The following is a 21,509-nucleotide window of genomic DNA, read 5'->3' as shown; positions in this document are numbered from 1 at the left end:
AGAGTAGTTTGCTCAGCAAATGAGAACACTGTGGTATGTCTGTGTGTTGCTTTCTCACACACAATGACTGAAAAACATTTTTTGTAATGATATTCCAATAACAAGAGAACATCATAAGAAAATTCAAAGTGTTAATTCAAATAGAGATAAACAGTGACATTAAAAATTCAGAGCGGCTGATTATTACACACTAATCATAAGCGGCATAAATCAAGCTAGATGCTGCACTGCGAAGCAATACTGACATCTCTTAAATTTTTGATTTGTTATGGTTTAGAATACATTTTCACATCTATTTCTTTAACTTGGTCCTCACAAAAATTATATAAAATAGATAGGATAACCTTTATTAATAGGTGAAATAACTGAAATTCAAAAAGTTTAAGAGGTTATATAAAGTTGCTTAAAGTACATGTAATTTAATCCAGAAAACCTACATTAAGAATTTGGTTCCATCTCTTAACTGGTCCTTGTTTAAGCTGATTTCTCTCTAATCCTAAAACTGTTAAAAAAAATGTTTTCAAATAATGCATAATATGTTCTAAAGCACATTGCAAATGTCAAATGTCACCAATGTCATGCAGAGAAGATATTTGGATTTCCTGACTCCAAGTCCAGTTCTGGTGTCACTATGCCATGTAACAAAAGATGAATTATTTATTTTTATGACAATGCTATATTATACACTGAAGACCATGTTCACATTCATGGCTACTAATATTAATATTATTTATGTATACAAAGTATCATTAGTGAACAACATATTAAACCAGGAAAATCCTTAAACAGTGATGCTAGAATATCCAACTCAGTACACAGTGTCCCTTATGTTCTACAATCTTAGTTTATGTTTGTTAACTGACATTTAAAGCTACTTCAAATGATGTGAACCTTCTCGTAAATCTTAGGAAATGAGGAACAGTACTGAGCAGAGTATAAAACAGTCTAGGAAATATAATTCTTGGGTTTCTTTTCCAATTCTTCTGAAGCAAGCAATGTTGTAATTCTACATAGGGCAGCTATGTTCCTACCCACTTATGTTTTAACGGTGTATAGAGGACAATATACAAAAAGTATTTGAGGTAAGTAAATTAAAAGGCCAAAGGATCCCAAGAGATCATGAAGTCTACGAGAGATGAGGTCCATGGAAAAGGGGCTGGCCTAATATGTCACAGCAAGATTGTGGGACAGTGACCAGCCCAGAATCTGGCCTCTGGTTACTTGACACCTGGCTCTTTACACCACTACACGGCCTCTCATGATAACATGATGATGCTGGGTATAAAAAAAAAATTTTTTTCAGTAAAACTTAACTCAATGGGTAACCTTTGACATCATTTCACCATAATATTCCATCAATTTATCTTCTGGTTGAGTTATACACACATTTCTCAGTATTTTGAACATTGGAGGGTTCATGGATGAACATTTTAAATTTAATTATGGTATTTAGTTTCATGCCTTTTAGGGGAAAAAAAGCAACAAGTACTTTAATCCATAAAATCAAATTATGGATATTATTGATATGAATGAAGATAAAATAGGTTAAAAAATAAATGAATTGATTTGAACAAAAATGTTAGGCAAATAATAGTACAGATGGTTTGCATATGTGGTGAAAATTACGAAGGTGGCCTCCAATGACCAAAGAATGGGAAGCTTTCAAGTTGGAAGATTTATAGCCGGCTCTCTAACTGTGCCATGATCCTAGGGCTGAATGGTGTGTGTGTGTGTGTGTGTGTGTGTGTGTGTGTGTGTGTGTGTGTGTGTGTGTATGAGTGTGTGTGTATCTGTGAGTGTGTGTGTGAGTCTGTGTGAGTGTATGTGTGTGTCTCTGTGTGTGTGTGAGTGTGTCTGTGTGAGAGTGTGTGTGAATGTGTCTGTGTGTCTGTGTGAAAGTGTGTGTGTGAATGTGTCTGTGTGTGTGAGTGTGTGTGTCTGTGTGTGTGTGTGAATGTGTCTCTGTGTGTCTGTGTGTGTGAGTGTGTGTGTCTGTGTGAGTGTGTGTGTGTCTCTGTGAGTGTGTGAGAGTGTGTGTGTGAATGTGTCTGTGTGTGTGAATGTGTCTGTGTGTGTCTGTGTGAGTGTGTGTGTGTGTGTGGAAAGCGAGACAGTAGATGTTAGTAACTGTTTTCAATTACCTCCTGCCTACTGTATCATCTTAGCCTCCTTCAACAAGTCACTCCACAGTGTTTGTGTTCCTTCTTGTTGAATTTTAACAAATGATGTTCACTTCCAGGTAGGAGTGGAGCCAGGTCCAGGACTGATATAAATTGAAGTTTTGATAGAGAACCAGATGGGAACTGAGATCAGAGCTGTGCAGTGCTGTAATGAAACTGGGAGAATTTAATGTAACATGACCGGCATCAGAGTGAGAATTAGGAAGACAATCAGGATAAGGTCATTCATTTGGACCTGCTTGTGGGATTTCCCAGTTTATCGGCCTTGGATATTTTCTGCTTGCTTTTCTCTTAAAGCATTCAACTGTCTTTGCTGAGAACTCTGTCCACAAATAGTGCTTCACCAATAGGTCTCTCTATTCCCCAGCAACAGGGGGACTCCTCTGGCATTTTATCTGGCACAGGTCAGCTGGCAATAGTGGCAAAAGCCCCTGAACCTGGATGAAAAAGAATGTATTTTCCACTTCCAGTCATGAAATCTGTTTTCCATCAAAGCCCTTGGTGCTAGAGGATTGAACAAATGCTTTCTCTCCTTGGTCATTATGTTACCTTATTTCTTTTCTCTCCCATAGCACACACTTCAATGACTGGTGTATAGCAAGCACTCAATAAATATTTGAAGATGAGTGAATCCATTCAATTGAAAGTACAACAGATGCCTACCAAGTAGAACTCTGCAGATGTTCAAACAATGGCTTTGCTGACAGTCAATTAATTATGCCTTCTGACAATTCTAATGTCACTTCAAAGTCTGGAAGGAGATGATTATCTGTTTTAGAGAAAGTTGTGGGGAAAGTTCAGGTTGGGGGAAAGGAGCGTGGTTTGGAGAGGAAAGGGAGTTGAGTTCACAGTTATCTGTATTTGTGTGTTTAAGATCAGAAAATGCATAATTAGCACTTGTAGGTTTGGGTCTCAGCTCTGCATGTCTCAGTACACAACCACAGACAACCTACAAGTTGAAACTTTCTTTTGCCATACACATTGTGTGCCCCGCCAGCTCTTTCTCTCTCAGGATATCAAGCTTATTTCCACAGTTATTAGGTAAAGGATGCTTGATTATAAAGCAAAAATCTCTTTTCTATTTTTGTTTTCATTCTTTGATAAAGAGAATGGTGATCCCAAAGCAACAGAATGAGTGAGTATCTGCTGTATGTATGAAACACCAATCCTGGGTGAGTCTTCCCAGCCTTGAAGGGGTGGTAATATAAGAGAATGATCTTTTATAACTGGTTGCTAGGGAAAAAACACGTAAACATGGAGAAAGGATTTTTTTTTTCAGTGTGATGCCCTGCCCATCTGACCCAATTAGATTAGAACAGAAGAAAACTGAGGAGGTAAGAGATTGTCTTGGGAACCAAGGACCACAAAGGAATCCCAGAGGGGAGAAAATGTGATTTAGAACTTAAAAAAGAAAATCCTAACTATGTAATCTATCCATTGATGAATTTCAGTCTTTAATTTTCAAAGAAAACACATGGAAAAGAGATCAAGTCCAAGGGTATCAATCTAATTTTGACTGAAGTTCAATGATCGTAGCAACCATGTGTTGTTCTACCTTAAACATTCTCTAGTGCCTTTAAGTGATTTAAAAAAGGAATGAGAAAGTCTGAGTTATAATCCATGGCTCTGTCACTAATTAGTTTGTGAACCTAGAAAACTCCCTTATTTTCGCAATCTCTAAAAATGAGAGGATTTTCCTAGGTAGTCTTTAAGATTCCCTCTAGCTGTAACATTTTAAGATTCCATAAGGTGTTAAATAAATGAAGTATTTTCCCTCTGTAGTTTATACCATGTCCCGCCACAAGGACTATGGAATGTCTGCTCACAATTCTTATTCATGGGTTAATTAATTAATTAAACATTAAATGTCTCCTATGTGCCAGGCGTTGATCTAGGACCAAAGATGGGGACACGGCAGTGTCCTAAACAAAAACTACCTTCAATCAGACTTATATACTAGTGAGGTAAACAATAAATACTACAAGTAAGTAACTTGATGAGTATGAGAAAAGAGGATATTGGCAATCTCTTCAGTTCATTTACATTTGAAAATCAAGGAGATAAGGACAGTATATGTACAAAGGTTCTAACAAGTTTTTATCATTTTATTTTATCATTTTTAAGGGCAATGTGTTCTTAACTCAAATTTGAATAAGGTGTCACTGCGTCTGGGTTCACAAAAATAGCAGGCCCAACCTACTCCCTCATCTTTGTGAACAGCCCTGCCATTCCTCTTACCATCAGAGACTAATTTCTATTCTTTGTTCAGAAAGGAAATTCTGGCCATATAGTTCAAATCACTCCCAGCTGTATGACCTTGAACGAGTCATTTGGGCTTTAGTTTTCTGGAAAATGAAAGGTTGTCCTAGATAGTTTCTAAGATTAAATTATTCTTTATGATACTACAAGTCTAGGTTTCCAAATCGATGCTTAAAAACACACTATGTAGCCAAATTAATTAAAAATTAACGTGTGCTAAGATAGAACACATAAAATGCTTAGGATTATTATTTATTTACTACTGTAATCATATATTGCCCCAAGCAAACATTTTACCAGAAATCACTACCACAAAAGGAAATATATCAAATATGTCTCATTAATAGAAAACATTCTATTCCCATGACCCACAGAGACCTTAAACAAAAAGCTAGAGAGAAGCAAAACCAAGAAATCCATTTTTTTCCCAAATCAATACCACCTTTTCTCTAAACCACTTATTTTCTACTTATTCTTCCATTGTGGTTTTGGGGTTTTTAATTAATTAGGTTATTTTTCTGTGAAAATAAGATCCTTACGGTTTCAGGTTCCATCTGTACTAAAGGCAGCTCCCACTTGGAATCACTTTCTAGTTTGTAATTGACAGGAGCACTTTGGAAACCATTTCCTTGACACAAAATAATAAAAACAATGAAATACAAATTACTTAGCACTTGCCAGTTGAAACCCTCTGAAAACTTTTCAAAGCAATCACATTGTTCCTTGTACCGATGAAGAAGCTAAAACACAGAGTATGTTCACTGATTTATCTCATAGTCTATGACCAATCCAGTAACATGGTGCTAAGAGAGCATGATGGGGTGGAAAGAGAACAGGATCTGGGATCAGTAGGCCTGGGTCCCTGTGCAATTCTGATGCTAATGGGATCTATGTCTAGCAGGGGTGGCAGAGGGCTCTGAGGAATGGGGAGTCCATTAATCACACAGATCCTGTTTCTTCATATGCCAAATGGAAATAAACATACTGTCTGTTTTGCAGGGCTGCTGTCTAGTTTAAATTAAATTATATAACAAGTATGAAAGTGCTTTACAAAGCACTATATAAATGTTAGTTGTAATCATGTAATAATAATGATAAGCTGGGGGGTAGCACTAGAAGTTAGATGCAAGAGCTTGATTCCTACGCAAGTTGAGATGCCTAAGTCACTGACTATCAGAGTTGGACAAGTATTTTTGAAATCTAATCTCGTAGTCCATTGAATGCTTGAGTATCTTTCACCACTTCCCCAACAAGGGGTTACTGGGCTTTGGCCTACGCTCTTCCAAGAAACTTCTTCTGTCTGTTAAACATGTTAATTCATTATACCGAATGTAAATTTGCCAGCTTCCCCTCACTCGCCTTTGTAGCTAACTTTGGAAAAACACATATTAAGTCTAGTACCTTTTCGACATGGCAGTTCTCCAATAGCTTTCAGGGCTCCAGGTTTTCTTTTCTCCACTCCTTCAACTGTAGCTCAAATAGTGGTTTCCAGTTTCCTAAGCCTCTTAGTCCAAGTCCTCTAGACATGCTCACTTATCCTTTGGTCTTACTAGAATAGAAAAGAAATAAACCATCTTCCCCATTGTTTGGGGCACTCTGCTTCTACTCACGAACATCCTTTGGACCTCCATCTTGCTCTCAATTGAGAAGATATGTAGTACCAAGTATGGTGAGGTGGTTTTATCAGTAAAGTACTCGTAGCACCTTCCCATCCATGCCTTTCTTCTCTTAGGGCTTGACACATGCCAGGTCCCCACCACCTCATATCTTCCCCTCTGTTCACCTGTCCTTTGAAGCAATAAAGGCTACTTCTCCTAGAACCAACTTCTGGCTTTATGCAAAAACTCTCAATATGCCTCACTAACAATGCTCAAGAGATAAACAAAAAAATTCTTAGATAAATGCCAAGTTCTGTGAAGAGAATTTACCTAGTGCTGCTCTAAAGGCATAGGGATTCTTCAAATAGCTCACTAAACAATATTAAGACTCACACACTTCAGGTTTTTTTTTTTTTGGAAGAAGGAATAAGACAACAGCATGTAAACACTGCCAAGATAATTACAGCTTCCTGCTTAAAAATAAGCTGGTAGATATTTTTAGTCCATCCTCAGATATATTACATTATTCATTTCCAGAGATACTGTATTCCAAGATTGTTGCCTTCTGCCTTAGGGTCTGTACAGCCAGAGCACCATTATTTTGGAGAGAATCATGCCATGGCCACAGACTGAGACATGGAACTTCTCACCTACAAACATGCTTTCTCTTTCAAAATGAATGAAAACACAAAATTTAGAGGCTCTGGGTATACCAACCAACATGGAAAACACCTGGATAAATTCACAGACATGGCTCAAGGATATCTAGAGACAAACTCAACTTTCCTTTACATTTCTCCCTCAAAACTATCTGAAAAATATAAGCTCCAAATGCTGGCCACTAGCCCTGTAAGCTCCCTAATTTTCTAGCAATGAAAACTTTCTCCCCCATTAATTTTAATAGCTAATTTAAAAATCCTCCCTCTTCTACTTTAAGTTCTGAACTTTACCCTAAATTATAGTAATTTATAGTTCATCACCCCTTGTTCTTTCTATGTATCTACCCCTGGCACTGAGAATCTCCTCTAGTAGAAACATAGTTTTCTAGTTGCCCAGGGAAACAGGTTGCTCCAAGATGCAAGCACTTGAACCAAGGCCTGTGGCCTTGCAAATGACGTGAACTAAAGATCTACTGCCTGATTAACTGAATTAGATGAGAATTTCTCCTTACCTTCAACTTTCTTCTATATTTCCTCTCTTCCTTCTAGAGCACAGCATTCTAGGCCCACTCAAGTACGCCCTTGCTAATGGAAAGACACTTGGGAATCTGCTACAGCCAAAATTCAACTCCAAGTAGATGAAAAATGTTCAGAACATGAGAGGCTATCTTCCCTTCAAAGATCTGCGCTTATCATACTGTCCTACTACGATTCATCTGCTGTGGCATGTAGCTAATACTGTAATGCAACAGTTACAATTTTTGATGAAGATGTAAAAGGAAGGGCATGGAAGCACTAAAACTAGCACATTTTCAGAAGAAATCATTAAACAAAAAACAGCTGAGACTCAATTGAAGGTTCCAGCTTGTAATATTTTATCAAGAAATGACTTGAGGAAACAATCACTATAGCTCTTAGTGATTTTTAGTGATTTGCTTTCCCTTAAGGTCAACAGTCAGCTAACATGGCTGATAGAGAGGTATCAGGTGGGCTATCTCCCTACAGTATGTATCTGAGCCATGGCAAAAAAGCCTATGCTTAGTGTCACATCAGTTAATGCAGGAGTTAAAGATAGTCAAAGTATATTGCCAGTGACATTGAAGTCTGGGCTACAGAGGCCCTCGGAACAATTGGTCTCTTACTTAAAGATCATGATTTCAGGAGGAAAAGATGACATGAGGCAGGAATAGCCACCTACAGGAACAGCTTATGCCTTTTTGTAACGGTAATGAATCAGAATGGACTTGCGATCTGAAGAGTAAGTCGAAATCCTAAAATTTATAGCTGTGTGACTTGAACAACTCATTGAGTCTCTCTGAATCTCTGTTTCCTCATCAGAGAAATGAAAACTTCATGGCCAGATATATGAGTCAGACCATGACTGGGAGTAGGCTTTTTAAACTTGTAGAGGCTTAAGTAAATATAGCTTTCATCATCTCCACCACAATGGTTATCATCTCACCAACAATAGAAAGGGTATGTGTCCAGTAGAAAATAAAGAAACAGATACACAAGAAAGGGAAATTTTAAAACAGTCAGGTTTACAAGATATAGGAATGACTCTCTACTTCTCCCGCCCAAGAAGGGAGTGTTAAGATGACTCATTTGTGGGACTTCCCTGGCGGTCCAGTGGTTAGGGCTTGGCGCTTCCACTGCAGGGGGTGCAGGTTCGATCCTTGGTTGGAGAACTAAGATCCCGTATGCCATGCAGCACGTACAAAAATAAAAGATAATTCATTTGTGATAGGCTTCAATACTCCTGGGGGGAGAAAGGGTATCCTTTGTAGCTGTGCAGTTATAGTATCTCTTATTGTTATAATCTGAAGTGATTCTGCCCTCCTCATAATATCTCTACATCTATCTATCTTGTTTCAAAATAAGTTACTGACATAATGACACTTTACCCTAAATACTAAATACATTTTGCTCCTAAAAACAAGGATATTATCTTATATAACCACAATGCCATTACTATACCCACAAAATTAACATTGATGTATTAACTAATATATAGTTCATATTTAAATTTCTCTAAACTTGCCCTAAATACTTTGTTTTTTGATCCAGATTCAATCAAGACGCATGCCTTGCATTTGAATGGCATGTCTTTTTTCATTTTCTTTAATCTTGACATTTTAAAAGAATTCAGGACAATTGTCTTGAAAAATGGTACATCATTTGGATTTGTCTACTTCCTAATGGTTGGATTTCAGGTTAAATATTTCAGCAAGACTATATAACACAGGTGATGTTGTGTACTTTCTACTACATCATATCAGCTGGCACATGTCAGTTTGTCCCATTATTGGTGATGCTAAGTTTCATCACTTGGATTAAGAAAGTTTCCAAACTCTCATGACCTTTTTTTTTTTTTTTCCCTTAGATTCCATATATATGTGTTAGCACACTGTATTTGTTTTTCTCTTTCTGACTTACTTCACTCTGTATGACAGACTCTAACTCCATCCACCTCATTACAAATACCTCCATTTCATTTCTTTTTATGGCTCTCTATTTCTGAAGGTATCTTTTCTCCTTTGACTTAAGTCACCTGTGAGGTGATATTTTGATATTCCTCCCCTACTTTCAAGCATGCCATAATTATAGTTCTTTAAACAAAGAAAAACTGCTAAGAGTAATGGGAAACTCCATAATGAAAAACAAAACACAAATATATTCATGAATTATTCCACTCAAGGAAAAAAGAAAATAGGGGCTGCACAGAAAAAAATGAACATGACCACAGGGGAATCTATTCCATTGACACCATTTATTTACATTTTGTTCCTTCTCACTCATTGGTGCAGCTCATAATCTAGTAGGAGATCTTTGACATGAAAGCGTTTAATGACCTTCAGCAAATCAGCTATAGTGTCAATGAAAATTCCAGCATTACATAGGCAAAGTGATAGAAAAAGTGAGGGGGTTGAGGTGGGGCTGGGCACGTTAACGCAAGAGTGAAAAGTTCTTTTAAGGTGGTGATTAGCAATGCTATTTCCAGCCCAGAATGGAACTCAGGTAAAATTCTGATAGACAACAAGAGATGACTCTTCTTCACCTCCCTTGGGTTAGGCCCTTCTGTTGCAAACACATTATTATGTAGCCTCCTTCTCTCATCTTCAGACTTAACTCTGTCTTCTATGCTCACCTAGTGTCTCACACAGACCCAACACAGTGCTGCACCCCTTGCTGCACAGACATTCCTTACATGCCTGCCTCTCTCCTGTCCTTCCCAGAACTTGTGAATCCCCTGAGGGCAGAGACTCTGCTTGGTGTCCCTTGCACACAGCAGCAGGCATGCAAAACATGTTCGGGAAATGTTTAATGTTTGAGTAGAACAGTAAACCATAGTTCTGTTAACTCATCCTTTGCTTCCTGCTTTCATCTAGCCAGTGAGAGGTAGAGCTGGCATTCAAACCAAGGCATTCTGGCTTTGGAACCCACATTCTTAACCACATTTCATGAAACAGTTCCCATAACCTTTGATCTCAACGTGCAGCACTCATTATATAAGATAAAGTCCTTAGTCTTTAGGCCTTTGGTCCCAGCCTACCTCCCCTACCTTATTTCCCAAAATTTGTTCCTTCCCACATGGGTGCTTCACTCCAATGATTTTATTCCCTGTTATGTTAAAATTCTACTCCTCAGAAATGACATCACTTCTCTACTATCATCGCACTTCCAAATCTCTATTACCGTAATTTTAAAAACAACCCAAAGGCTATCCACTCCACAAACACTTTTCCATTCCTGCCTCATAATGTTCTCTCTCCTTTCTTCTCATTTCTCAAAGTGCTTTGGCTGAACTTCAAATAAGTTACTTGTCGCTTTCTGCCTTGTGTTAGGATTAAACACCACAACGTTGTACACATCCTCTCTTAAGACTATAAGCTCCTTTAAAGGTAAGACCCACGTCTCCCTAGCTCCACATGTCTCCAACACCTACCTAGCACAGTAGCCTGCACATAATAGGCCCTTGGTGGATATCTGCCATATAAAGTAATTTTCCTTAAATAATCTTGGCCTCAATTTATATTTTATTCATTCTATCTACTTAGAAGAGAATGCCCTTCCCTTATTTTCCATCTGTCCAAAGCTGATCTCCTCCATAAAACCCTTCCTAAATATCCAGACTAAACTTTGGAAGCGAAGGATATGTTTATTACCTGGGTTGTGGTGACGGCAAATATAAGCGCACACATACATCCAAACCCACCAAATTGTATACATTAACTATGTGACTTTGTTTACTTCAATAAAGCTGTGGAAAAAGTTTTAGAAGAAAAAAAAAATGTATAGACCTGGAGTTTGGATTCTAATCCAGTCCTGCAACTTATTAGCTGTTGGTATTGGGCAGATTACTTAACATTTCTGTGCCTTGATTTCCTAATCTGGAAATAATAATAGCATTTACTTCACAGGGTTATATTTTTTTCTGTAAGGATGAAATGAGTTAATTCTTAATAAAGTACATACTGTATAACAGTGCTGCCATATTGTAAGCACCCAATAAAACTTAATCATTATTCCACATTCTCTCTCATGGTTTGTAATACTCATTTGGCAATGATTATTTACCAATTGGTGACATATGTTCTATTTTTGCTAGGAACTTCAGTTTAAATCACGTATTATTAATGGCTTTTTAATGGGCATATCTTGTTTTCTTTAGTAAAGCATGGGATAACTTTGATTATTGAGCATATTCTACATGCCAAGAACTTGGCTAAGTGCTTTCTATAAATATTTCATTCAGTACTCACTATAAAAGTATAAACTAGCCATTATTTCCACATTATAGATAAAGCAAAACAAAAAGATGTAGAGAATAAGCAATTTGTTCAAGTTGTCTAAACTAGTGAGTAGTAGAGCTAGGACAGTTCTTGAAGGCAAAGATAATATTTAATTAATCTCCCAGAGCGAGTAACACAGTTACTATCTATGTTCAATGTTTTTTATTGCTATCTATTTTGTTGTTGTGAAAATTGAAGCATATATATTTGGTATGTTAGCTTTTTGTGTTTGGTATATCTTAATACAGAGGCCTTATTTTTCACTCTTAATAAGCTTTTTTAAAAAGTTACCTTAGGCTCCAATATAAGCCCTTCTCCCATGTCAATGACAAGTGTGTGATATACTTTTAGTATATTTTAATATAACTAGAGACTTTTTTTAAACTATTCTCTATGCATTTGTGCTAATCTCTATCAACTTACATTTAACTTTTAGCTTTGTGTACTTCTCAGCATTAATGCTGTTTCTACAGAGAACTTACTATGAAAGAAACGCTAAAGCACATTTGCTTCACACCTATGATTCACCAAGGTGGGAAATGGGGTTGAGGCAGTTGAGGAATGGGCCAATATTGCTTAGCTGGTAAAAGGCAGAAAATGAACCAGAACCAGAACTCTTTATCCCCACTACTGTGCTCTTTTAGCTAAGCTACACTGTCTCCTGCATACAAAGAAATGTCACGTTTTTCATATTTTAACCCAGTGCATTTATGATGTGGCTTTGTGCCCTCAGTTTACCTGTCATTACATATTCCCAAATAGGAAGCAAGTGGGAAGACATGAAAATAGGAAGTATTTGAAGAAGTAAAAGTCCTGTGCAATTTTTCCACCTCTATGCCTTTGCTCCCAACTGCTCCCCAAATGTAATATCGTCTCTCCAGATGCCCGAAAAGCAGTGCTACTCAGAATGATCTACAGATTCCTATCTGACTAAGACACTCTGCGATGAGACAAGTACAGACACAGACAGTATTTAGAAAATATGATAGCAATTTAATAGAGTAATTTATTCCTGTTAAATCTAATAATGATAAAACTCAGTCTTCCATTTTGTATTCTGTTTATTTCATTTTCTTAGTAACTAATTTTAATTGTACTCTATGGAAATATTGGTCTCCAACAGATTAGGGAGAAAACAGAAAACCTGAAAGGCACTGCTTTGAGTTCAGGTTCAAGAACCATCAATTCTTCTCAAAAGCATTCCCAATGTTCTCAATGAATAGAGCTTTTACATTTTGTAACATTTGACCTAAGCCTCTCTCTTTTTTTTTTTTTTTAACTGTAATACCTTAGTGCGAGGGACTTGATTCAGGGGCCAGCAGACATTTTTTTTTTTTTTACTTTTTTTATTTTTATTTTTGGCTGTGTTGGGTCTTCGTTTCTGTGTGAGGGCTTTCTCTAGTTGCGGCAAGTGGGGGCCACTCTTCATCACGGTGCGCGGGCCTCTCACTATCGTGGCCTCTCTTGTTGCGGAGCACAGGCTCCAGACGCGCAGGCTCAGTAGTTGTGGCTCACGGGCCTAGTTGCTCCGCGGCATGTGGGATCTTCCCAGACCAGGGCTCGAACCCGTGTCCGCTGCACTGGCAGGCAGATTCCCAACCACTGCGCCACCAGGGAAGTCCGACCTAAGCTTCTCTTATGCCTCATAACTTTCTACCTAGATTAGCAATTGTTTGTTTTTCTTATCTTTTCTAAATAATTCCAACCTCCCTGAGGATAGGTTATGTATCTTTAATACCTCATACTTGGCGTATAATTCATAAATTCACATTACACAAATGGACTGGATGATTAACCACTGATAATTATTCACAGGTTTGGAGAGAGGAGAAGTTAAAAAAAATACAAAGGGAACAACTTTTCCTAAATAGGGAAAGGATTGAAAGCACAAAGTTTAGATACTACTCGATTCCACATTTTGTAAATGAACATTTAGATCAGTGAGAGACCTGAACCCACACAGAAACCCTATTTTTTGCCTAATAAGAAGCTAATAAATTGTCAAAAATTAACTTTTAAAATCAGATTTGTATTCAAGAAACTCTGCATTACCCCTGAAATTTTAGTCCAAGCTAAACAGACATCACATTTACGGCAGTCTCACAAAGCAATTTCCAGAACACTCAGGTGTGTGTACATGCATACCAACTCCAACACATCCAGACTCAAAGCTTTTACCAGTGGAGCCGGTACTATTCCTAATTACTAATTAAGGAAAACAGAACAGAACCTTTACTTCAGAACTCAGCCCTAGACCCCACTCACCAAAGTAGTCATCGGCGGGTGGATTTTCCATGTCATACAGCATCTTCTTGGTCAGATGCTCGAGCTCATCTTCAGGGCGGAATGAGGAGGTGACAGCCGGAGGCACCATGGATCCTGTTTGTCCACTCTGAAAGGCAGAAAACACAGAGTCCTTTAAGTGCAACCTAGACATCAACCAAGGCAATCAGGTAGCGTTTGCACTGTAGAGGAAAAAGCACTGGATGGGGCTATTAGGAGGCCTGGGTTTAGAATTGGTTTTATCAGCTACTCAGTGTCTGACCTTGGGGGCACTTCTTTATTCACTTGCCTTATATAGATGAGCCATCTATCAGGCTTAGAAATCCATGTTTACAAAGAATAGGACTCTATTTCATTCAACAATTGCTCAGCAGTCACTATGTGCCAGTTGTAGATTTACAAAAAAAGATGAAGAAACTGAGTCTCTTCCCTTACAGAGCTTACAGTCAAGTAAGAGATATAGGCACCCTAGTAATTAAAGATAAAGCAACTGCAGAAAGTGCACAATCAGAGCACAAAGGGGACTCCCACATGTCCGGAGAGGAAGAATTCCAGAGGAGAGGCACCAGCACAGACTAGGATTTATTCAGCTAAAGGAGAGGAACCATAAACGTTGAAGTTTTTTTACATTCAGGTGAGGAAGAAGCCAGGTGGCATAAGGAACTCCTATGTATAAAGTTTGAGATAAGAAAAGAGATGAATATTAATGGGTACATGGGGTCCACAAAGTGAAGGGTCTTGTGTTCCAGTTAAGGAGGTTGAGTAACACCCCTGCCCCACCCCACCAGACCACCCCCGCACTGCAAACAACCAGATATCAAATGAGGAGGTAAATCAGCAGTAGTAAACACTGGATTGGTGTTAAATAGGCGGATGTGCCTGAATTAAAGCAATGCAAGGGAATCAAATGTCAGGTGAAAGAACACTTGAGGTGATCAACCAAGAATCTCAAGTATGTAAAGAAAGAAGAAAGACCAGAGGCCAGATGTAAAATAGCTGGTGCTATGTAAATAAGAGGGAATTTGTTATATTTTCCTTTGCCTATATTATAACTTTGACCACTTCCGATATTACACCCCAGTATCTTCAAAGTATTAAAAATAAAAAGACTGTTAAAGGTTTAGAAATATCGGTGATGATATTCCCCATGGCAAATGGAAAGAGCTGAGATTGGGAATGTACTGCCTTGATCTTTATGCACTCTTAAAATTGTTGACCAAGAGTTTCTCCTTTCATGAATAGTTTACAAGAATCAGTTCAACAAGACTTGAAGCTGCATATTCATTCACCCGTTATCTTCACTATACCAAATGAGTTCTTGGATGTGAAAATCCTGTGAAGAACAAATCCTTGTACAAAAGTTTCATTATTATTACCAGCATCATTTCAACAACTAAGAAGGGTATTAATTACTTGTGTTATGGCTAGGGCATGAAATGCCTTCTAAACATATGTGAAATTGTTGATTGGTACCTATTTGGCCTTTTCTCTCTAATTATCTCTCATCTGGCATCTGCAGGATCATTACCTCAATCTACTCATTGTGAGGTAAAGAAATTGACACCCAAAAAGATTGGGCAGGGCTAATTAGGATAAAGCCAGGACAAGAGCCCATCCTAGATTCACTCATTTGTCCTAAACATTAATCTCAGGGCCTCCTCTAAACTGCAAATAATGCCTGCCCCACTGAGTTAGTGTGAGGGTTAAAGAAGTTCTTGACTCATTCACGTTTGTTTTGCTTATTAGTTTATGCACACGTTCTTACAGTGCCTATTTTGTGTACCCTCTGCAAGCATCAGGGAGGAACACAAAGACGTATTTGACACAGTCTTTGCCTTTGAAAGGACTGGAGTCTAGTGAGGGTGAAAGACAGACAAAAATGATCATCAGTTCCATAAAGCACACTATAGTGGGGGGAGTGTATGCAGATATAAACATTGGAGGAGTGATTTGCTAGTATAATTAAACTTCAAATTGCTCATATATGCTATCAACTTTCAAGAAAATTTTACAGAAATATTCATATAAGAACATAAAATTATTGTGGCCAGAGATAGTGAAGGGATATATGGTGTGGCAGTGGCATTGTGGTTGGAGACAGATTTAATGAGGTGAGCTTGTGAACCTGTCTGAACTTGAGACTCCCTTCTGTAAAATGGGCTTGCAATGCTACCTCACAGTCTTTGTGAGAATTAAGATGAGACAGCTTGCCTTTCATGCTAAATAGAGTTTAACTACTTTCAAGCCATGACAACAAAGGGACTCTAGATCCCCCAGCCTGCCTCTGAGGGAGGGGACTATCCCAGTTCAGGTGACAACATTGAAGACGAGATAGGAAAATTATCTACAACTTTTTTTTGCAGGTTTGCAATTAAGAGCGAACTTGAGCCCCAAATTTGGTATTACCTGACTCTAAATTCTACGTATTCTTTTCCAACCAAACATTGCTTTCCATAGAGAAAGTGCTAGAAAAGTATGAAATATTAATGGTCGTGGCTGTTTTAATTTAAATCAACAACTAGTAGAGAAAATCTGATAATTCCTGCTTCCAGTCTTAGGGTGAACCCTCAGGGAATGGACACAATTTATTATTGTTTGGCCCTAAAATCTGCCGGCTTCCCTTTTCATATAAACAAAGGCAGCAAGAAAGCCAAGTCTGTCCTCTGTAAATCAGAGCCAGTAATTGAGATTCTACCTTTAGCACTTAAATTTCAAGCAGAGGCCTAATTTCAAAGTACTTACCTTGTCAGTATTTCACAGATTTTAAGAAACAATACTTATATTATACCTTTTATTCTACAAATACTCCTTCCTATTTGCTTGTGATACTGTTTCTGAAGTTTGGAAAGGCTCTTTTCTTTTAGATTCTAATCTCAAATATTACTGATCTTGGATTCCTGGTATTCCTTCTGAATAAAGACCCCAGGAGATCATCTCTTCCAGTGTTTCTGGACCTTATTTGGCTAGAGAACTCCCCACTGCCCCCACCTCCAGTGGGTAATACTCAACATCTGTGGAATACATAGTGGTAAAAAGTCAAGTTCTTCCCAGTTGTCTCTCACACCCAGGAAAATATAGTTCAGGACTTTCTTCAGCGTTCAAGTCTCATAAGTAGTAGTTTAGCACTTTCTCACTGGGATGAAGAGATCCCTTTCAATTTCTCTCCCCCGGGAGTGCTTAGGACTCAACACATCCTAGGAAAAATTAATAATTGTGTCCAAATCATTTTTAAATAAGCAGCTTCTAAAATTGTGTCTGGGCAATAAAACACAATTGAAAATTTATAAGTGGGGGGTGAGGGAGGGCTGGCAGGGGATGTGATATATTATTTTGTTTTTTATTTCTTCAGAAGTAGAAATATGAATAGCATCAGCAGTATATTCATTGTGACATAATAACAGTTCCTTGTATCTGTATGACCCTTTTCAAAGTGCCTGCTTTCACATATGTCATCTCAAATGTTTATACAACAGCCCTGTGCGATATATCACCCTATTTTATGGATGAGGAAATTGAGGCTCAGAAAAGATAACTGAGCAATGCTGTGTGCAGTACCAGCCCTGAAAGCCAGCAGAGCCCTGACTGAGACTAGGTAGGCTGAGTTGGCCGTGTTTTGGCTCCACTTCAATGCCTCGCTGGATTCCGATATTGTTATTTCCAAGCCTTCCAGCTCTATCACTATAGTCATTTGGATTTTAAAATACTGATTGTATTATCTAATAAGCAAAGATGTTTTCCAGAGTGGAGGCTTACTGCTAAATAGTGAAACAAAAGCACTGCACAACAAATATAAACACAGCCTCTAGCCTTTTCTAAGTAAAAGACATTCTTATAAGTATCAATATTAATCACTAATATGTGCGTTCTTTGAAATGCCTGGACCTCCTAGTAAAGGCAAAAAAAGAGAAAAAACATTATATGACCCACGGATGAAATTATTGAGAAATAAATTTCAGAGAATTCCTTCAAAATTCTCTTAACATACGTTTCCTAAGGAAATGCCAAGTACTAAGCACTATCATTATAAAGTCAAATTATTCAGGATTCCTGCCTGTGACAACTCAGTTTAGGAAGAGAGAGACATGAAAATAGGTAATTACAGTAAAGTGTAAGTACAAAAACACAGGTATGAATTCAGTGTTCTGAGATAACAGAACACTGCCAGAAAGGAGGTGACCACTTAGTTTGATATTGAAGGATAAACTGGATTTTACCAGATGAAAGAAAGGAAGAAAGAAAGAGAGAGAGAGAAAAAGAGGGAGAGAGAGAGACAGAGAGAGAGAGAAAGAAAGGAAGGAAGGAGAGAGAGAGAGAAAGAAAGAAAGAAAGAAGAAAAGGAAAAAAAGAAAGAGAAAAACAGTAAAGATATTCCAAGAACAGTATGTACAAAAGAACATGAATATTAACAAAAATGTTAAGAAATAGAGGAAGAACAGAGCTAGGATGAGGCTAGAGAAATGGGTTGTGGTCAAAGTCAAGACTGTTTTAGGCAACAGATAATCTTTAGGAGATTTAAAATGGTGGGCTGACTTTACTAAAGTCATGCTTCTGAAATATGCCTATTGGTGAATATCTCAAACCCAAAGCCCATGATGACTTAAAAAAATGCAACCAGACATCATGGCATTTCTGAGCAATTTAATGGTTAATATGCTTTAAAAGAACTCTGATATGTACTATGTAAATTTGCTAACTGCTCACCAAAATGTGTTTCCCCTTCCTTCTGAGCACACAGCTAGACTATTTTCCATTCTCCCTTGCAGTTAGATACAGCCATATGAGGCATAGGAAAAAGGAGCTCACTCCTGGAGGAGAGCCATCCACCGACCAGGCTGGCTTGCCTCAAACTGTTACAGAAGGGAGACTGGAAAGAAATATGCTCAGAGATTAATGGTTAAAAGTGATGGGCAGTGGTTTATATTCCTTTTATTTATACTCTCCTTTTTCTACAATGAAGATTTTTTCCTCAGATGTGAAAAAAATAATTTTTTTTTCCTGACACAAAAGTGTCAGGAAAAGGAAAATGTCCAAGTATCTACAGCAGGCTCTTCTCTGCCATGGTTCTTTTCTTGCTAGGGGCCCAGCTGATATCATTCTGGGGAAGGCCTAATATGAATACCACAGCCAAATTTGGATCCTAGGCCCCTGGTAAAGGTTATGGATGAGACTGTGCAAAAATAAGGACTGTTTCTGCAAACAAAATGCATATGGACAGAATCTGCTTGGTGAGCAAAAAAACTCTGCCAGATTAAGAATAGCACAAATAACAGTATCCATCATACTTATATTAACACTTCATGGTATTTGAAGTGTTTTGTATTTTCTTACACCAGAACCTATTAAGTCAAAAGACCTATTTATCTCTCTAATCTTGGTTCTGCCTTTAACTTGTCCAGTCATTTGGATCAAATCATTTCTATTCCCTGAGTCTTGGTATGTTTATGCGTAAAATGGTGTTTTCAAAGATTCTTTTGATTTTAACTCTATCACATTTTTGTACCCATAATATGCAGATATTTACAGATATTTATAGTGAAATCACAGGTATTCATATTTATGGCAACTTTGTAGCTTATAAAAACAGACACACTGAGCAAGTGGAGACCTCATCATTATAGAGATTTCCATTTACATGAGGACTTAAACCACTTGTCAGCATCCCCTGAAACAATCTAGAACTTCATTCAGCATTCTGAATCTGAGTAAGCAGCTGGCAGGTCACAGGGTTTCTGCAGCCTACAGAACTTTCACTACACATGGGCATGAAATCAAGAACATACAAAGGTTAACCACCCTTTCCTACCACCACCCTTCCTTGGGTGGGGAAAGCAGAATTGTCCCTCCTAAAGAGAAAAGGAAGCATGGTAAACAGCCTACACTATGGTGCAAACAGCAAAGACCCCTAGGAGAACACCCACCTCCTTGAATCTTTGTTACCACCAACTTAACTAATTAAATATATGTGTTAAGGATCCATATTAAAAAATGGCTACCTAATCTGTCATCACATCAGCCTTCTGGGTTACTCTGATATTGACCTCGCCATGGGCCATTTTTCTCCCATGAGTCCTTACCTGCTGTCGATTTCCTAGTTACAGAGTGCTAGGTAACTGGAACTTAGTGCAAATCTGAACCTTACCAGAAAAGCACCGCCCAGGCAGATACAACACTGGGAAAAGGCAGCCAAGATATTCAGAGGGATTACATGATAATGAATACTCTATCACTCTAGGTACCAGAGCTTCTCATTTTTCTTGTCCATTTGCAATGATGTACAAGAGGTTCCTTCTCGCAGAGGGAAAATAACTTCAATTACGTGTTCTTGAAAAAAGAAACACTGAAATTATCTTCTTTCAAACGGTAGAATTAGCCCCATTTTGAGCTGAAAGCCTGCCAGAAAAAATATATTTCTGATATTTTCGTTCTTTTTCTCTCCCCTTATTTAACTGTGTCAAGTTTGCAGTTTGCAATTTCCTGATGCTGCTTCTCCTTTCTGATTCTCACTGAATTATCACACTCTATGCTCAACGTCTCACTGTTCAGTGGAAGGAGCACCCCGCTTCAGGCCAAAGGCAGAAGATGTGCTGGGCCCCCACCCTGCTTCAGGTTGAAAGCAATGGGTCTCAGAGAAGGAAGGGGCAGGAAGAGAACCATTTATTAACGATTAGAAACCCACCAATGAACATTCCTCACAGCTGCATGGGAGCAGAAAGGCATGTGCTTAGTTCTTCTATTCCTAAGGTCCATTTTCTTGGAGAATGAATGGTTAAGGGCACAAAGAAGACCATCCAGAAAAATCTGACTTTAAAAGTTTGATTTTATGCCAGTTTTAGTCTTCAACTTTCAAAAGGTTTGTTTTCTTACAACCCGTTTTTCATACTCCCTTTCTCATGCCATGCATGGATGTCCCTAGATCACCCTTCTTAGGCCAAATTTGGAGTCATAGCCAAGGACTGATGATTCTGAATGACAGCCTGGGGGAGTTGCTGGATGTCACCACAGCCAGGGGAAAGCGCTGGGTGTCCACCTAGGGGCTGTGGTGTTTGCACACCAGAGAATTATGGTAACGTAGGCTGAGCTGAGAGGTAGTGGCTTCTCTCCATGCCCACCCCACCAGTCCCCAAAGTATCAGGGTAGCCTTAAGAGTGCCTCGCTTGGAGCATGCTTATTTCTGGCCCTGACAGCTAGGGCACCATTTCAGTTCCCCAAGGGTTTTGTTTCTCTATTAGACTTTCCCATCTATAAACTGGAAGATACTAATATCTAATTCATATGAAGAAGCTCTGTAAAATATTAAACATAATATTGTGTTTAAATGACAGCTGCGGTTACCAGGAGGGACACCTTACAAGCCACTAACAAAGATGATTTTCTTCTTGGAAGTGGAATGTTTGCAGATAATAGTATCTCTCCAGTAACTCTTCACTCTTCTATCTGCTGATAAAGTACTTCAGTCTAGTCTATTTGAATTTCACATTAATTGTTGTAGCAAGAGATGTAATTCCTCTGAATCTTTTTAATTGTAAACTTTGAAATACATGACATTTGGTGAAGGTATGCTTTGCTGGCTCTCCAAATTGTTAAACTCTCTACATCTTAGCCTTTGGCACCAAAGATAAACAGTAAAGCAGAGCTCATGTTTGGTTATTCAGAACGAAGTAGCCTCCCTTATGTGTTCCTGCCTAGATGAGCTCCAAGCAAAAAAGGCATAACCACATATGCTTTCCCACCTGGTAG

At 38.3% G+C, this 21,509-nt stretch overlaps 1 protein-coding gene across 5 annotated transcripts in view; it reads right to left on the bottom strand.

The window, feature by feature from the left end:
• Nucleotides 1-21,509, bottom strand: part of LPP (LIM domain containing preferred translocation partner in lipoma) — a 711,048-nt gene that overhangs the window by 163,324 nt on the left and 526,215 nt on the right. For all 5 annotated transcript variants that reach the window (XM_057545523.1, XM_057545524.1, XM_007195224.2 and 2 more), the window contains one exon: nucleotides 13,755-13,881. In XM_057545523.1, the coding sequence (XP_057401506.1) occupies nucleotides 13,755-13,881 (127 nt within the window). The remainder of the gene's footprint in view (nucleotides 1-13,754; nucleotides 13,882-21,509) is intronic.

Source organism: Balaenoptera acutorostrata, chromosome 4 (genome assembly GCF_949987535.1).
Source record: "Balaenoptera acutorostrata chromosome 4, mBalAcu1.1, whole genome shotgun sequence".
Taxonomy (NCBI): domain Eukaryota; kingdom Metazoa; phylum Chordata; class Mammalia; order Artiodactyla; family Balaenopteridae; genus Balaenoptera; species Balaenoptera acutorostrata.
This window is presented reverse-complemented; position numbering and strand designations above follow the sequence as displayed.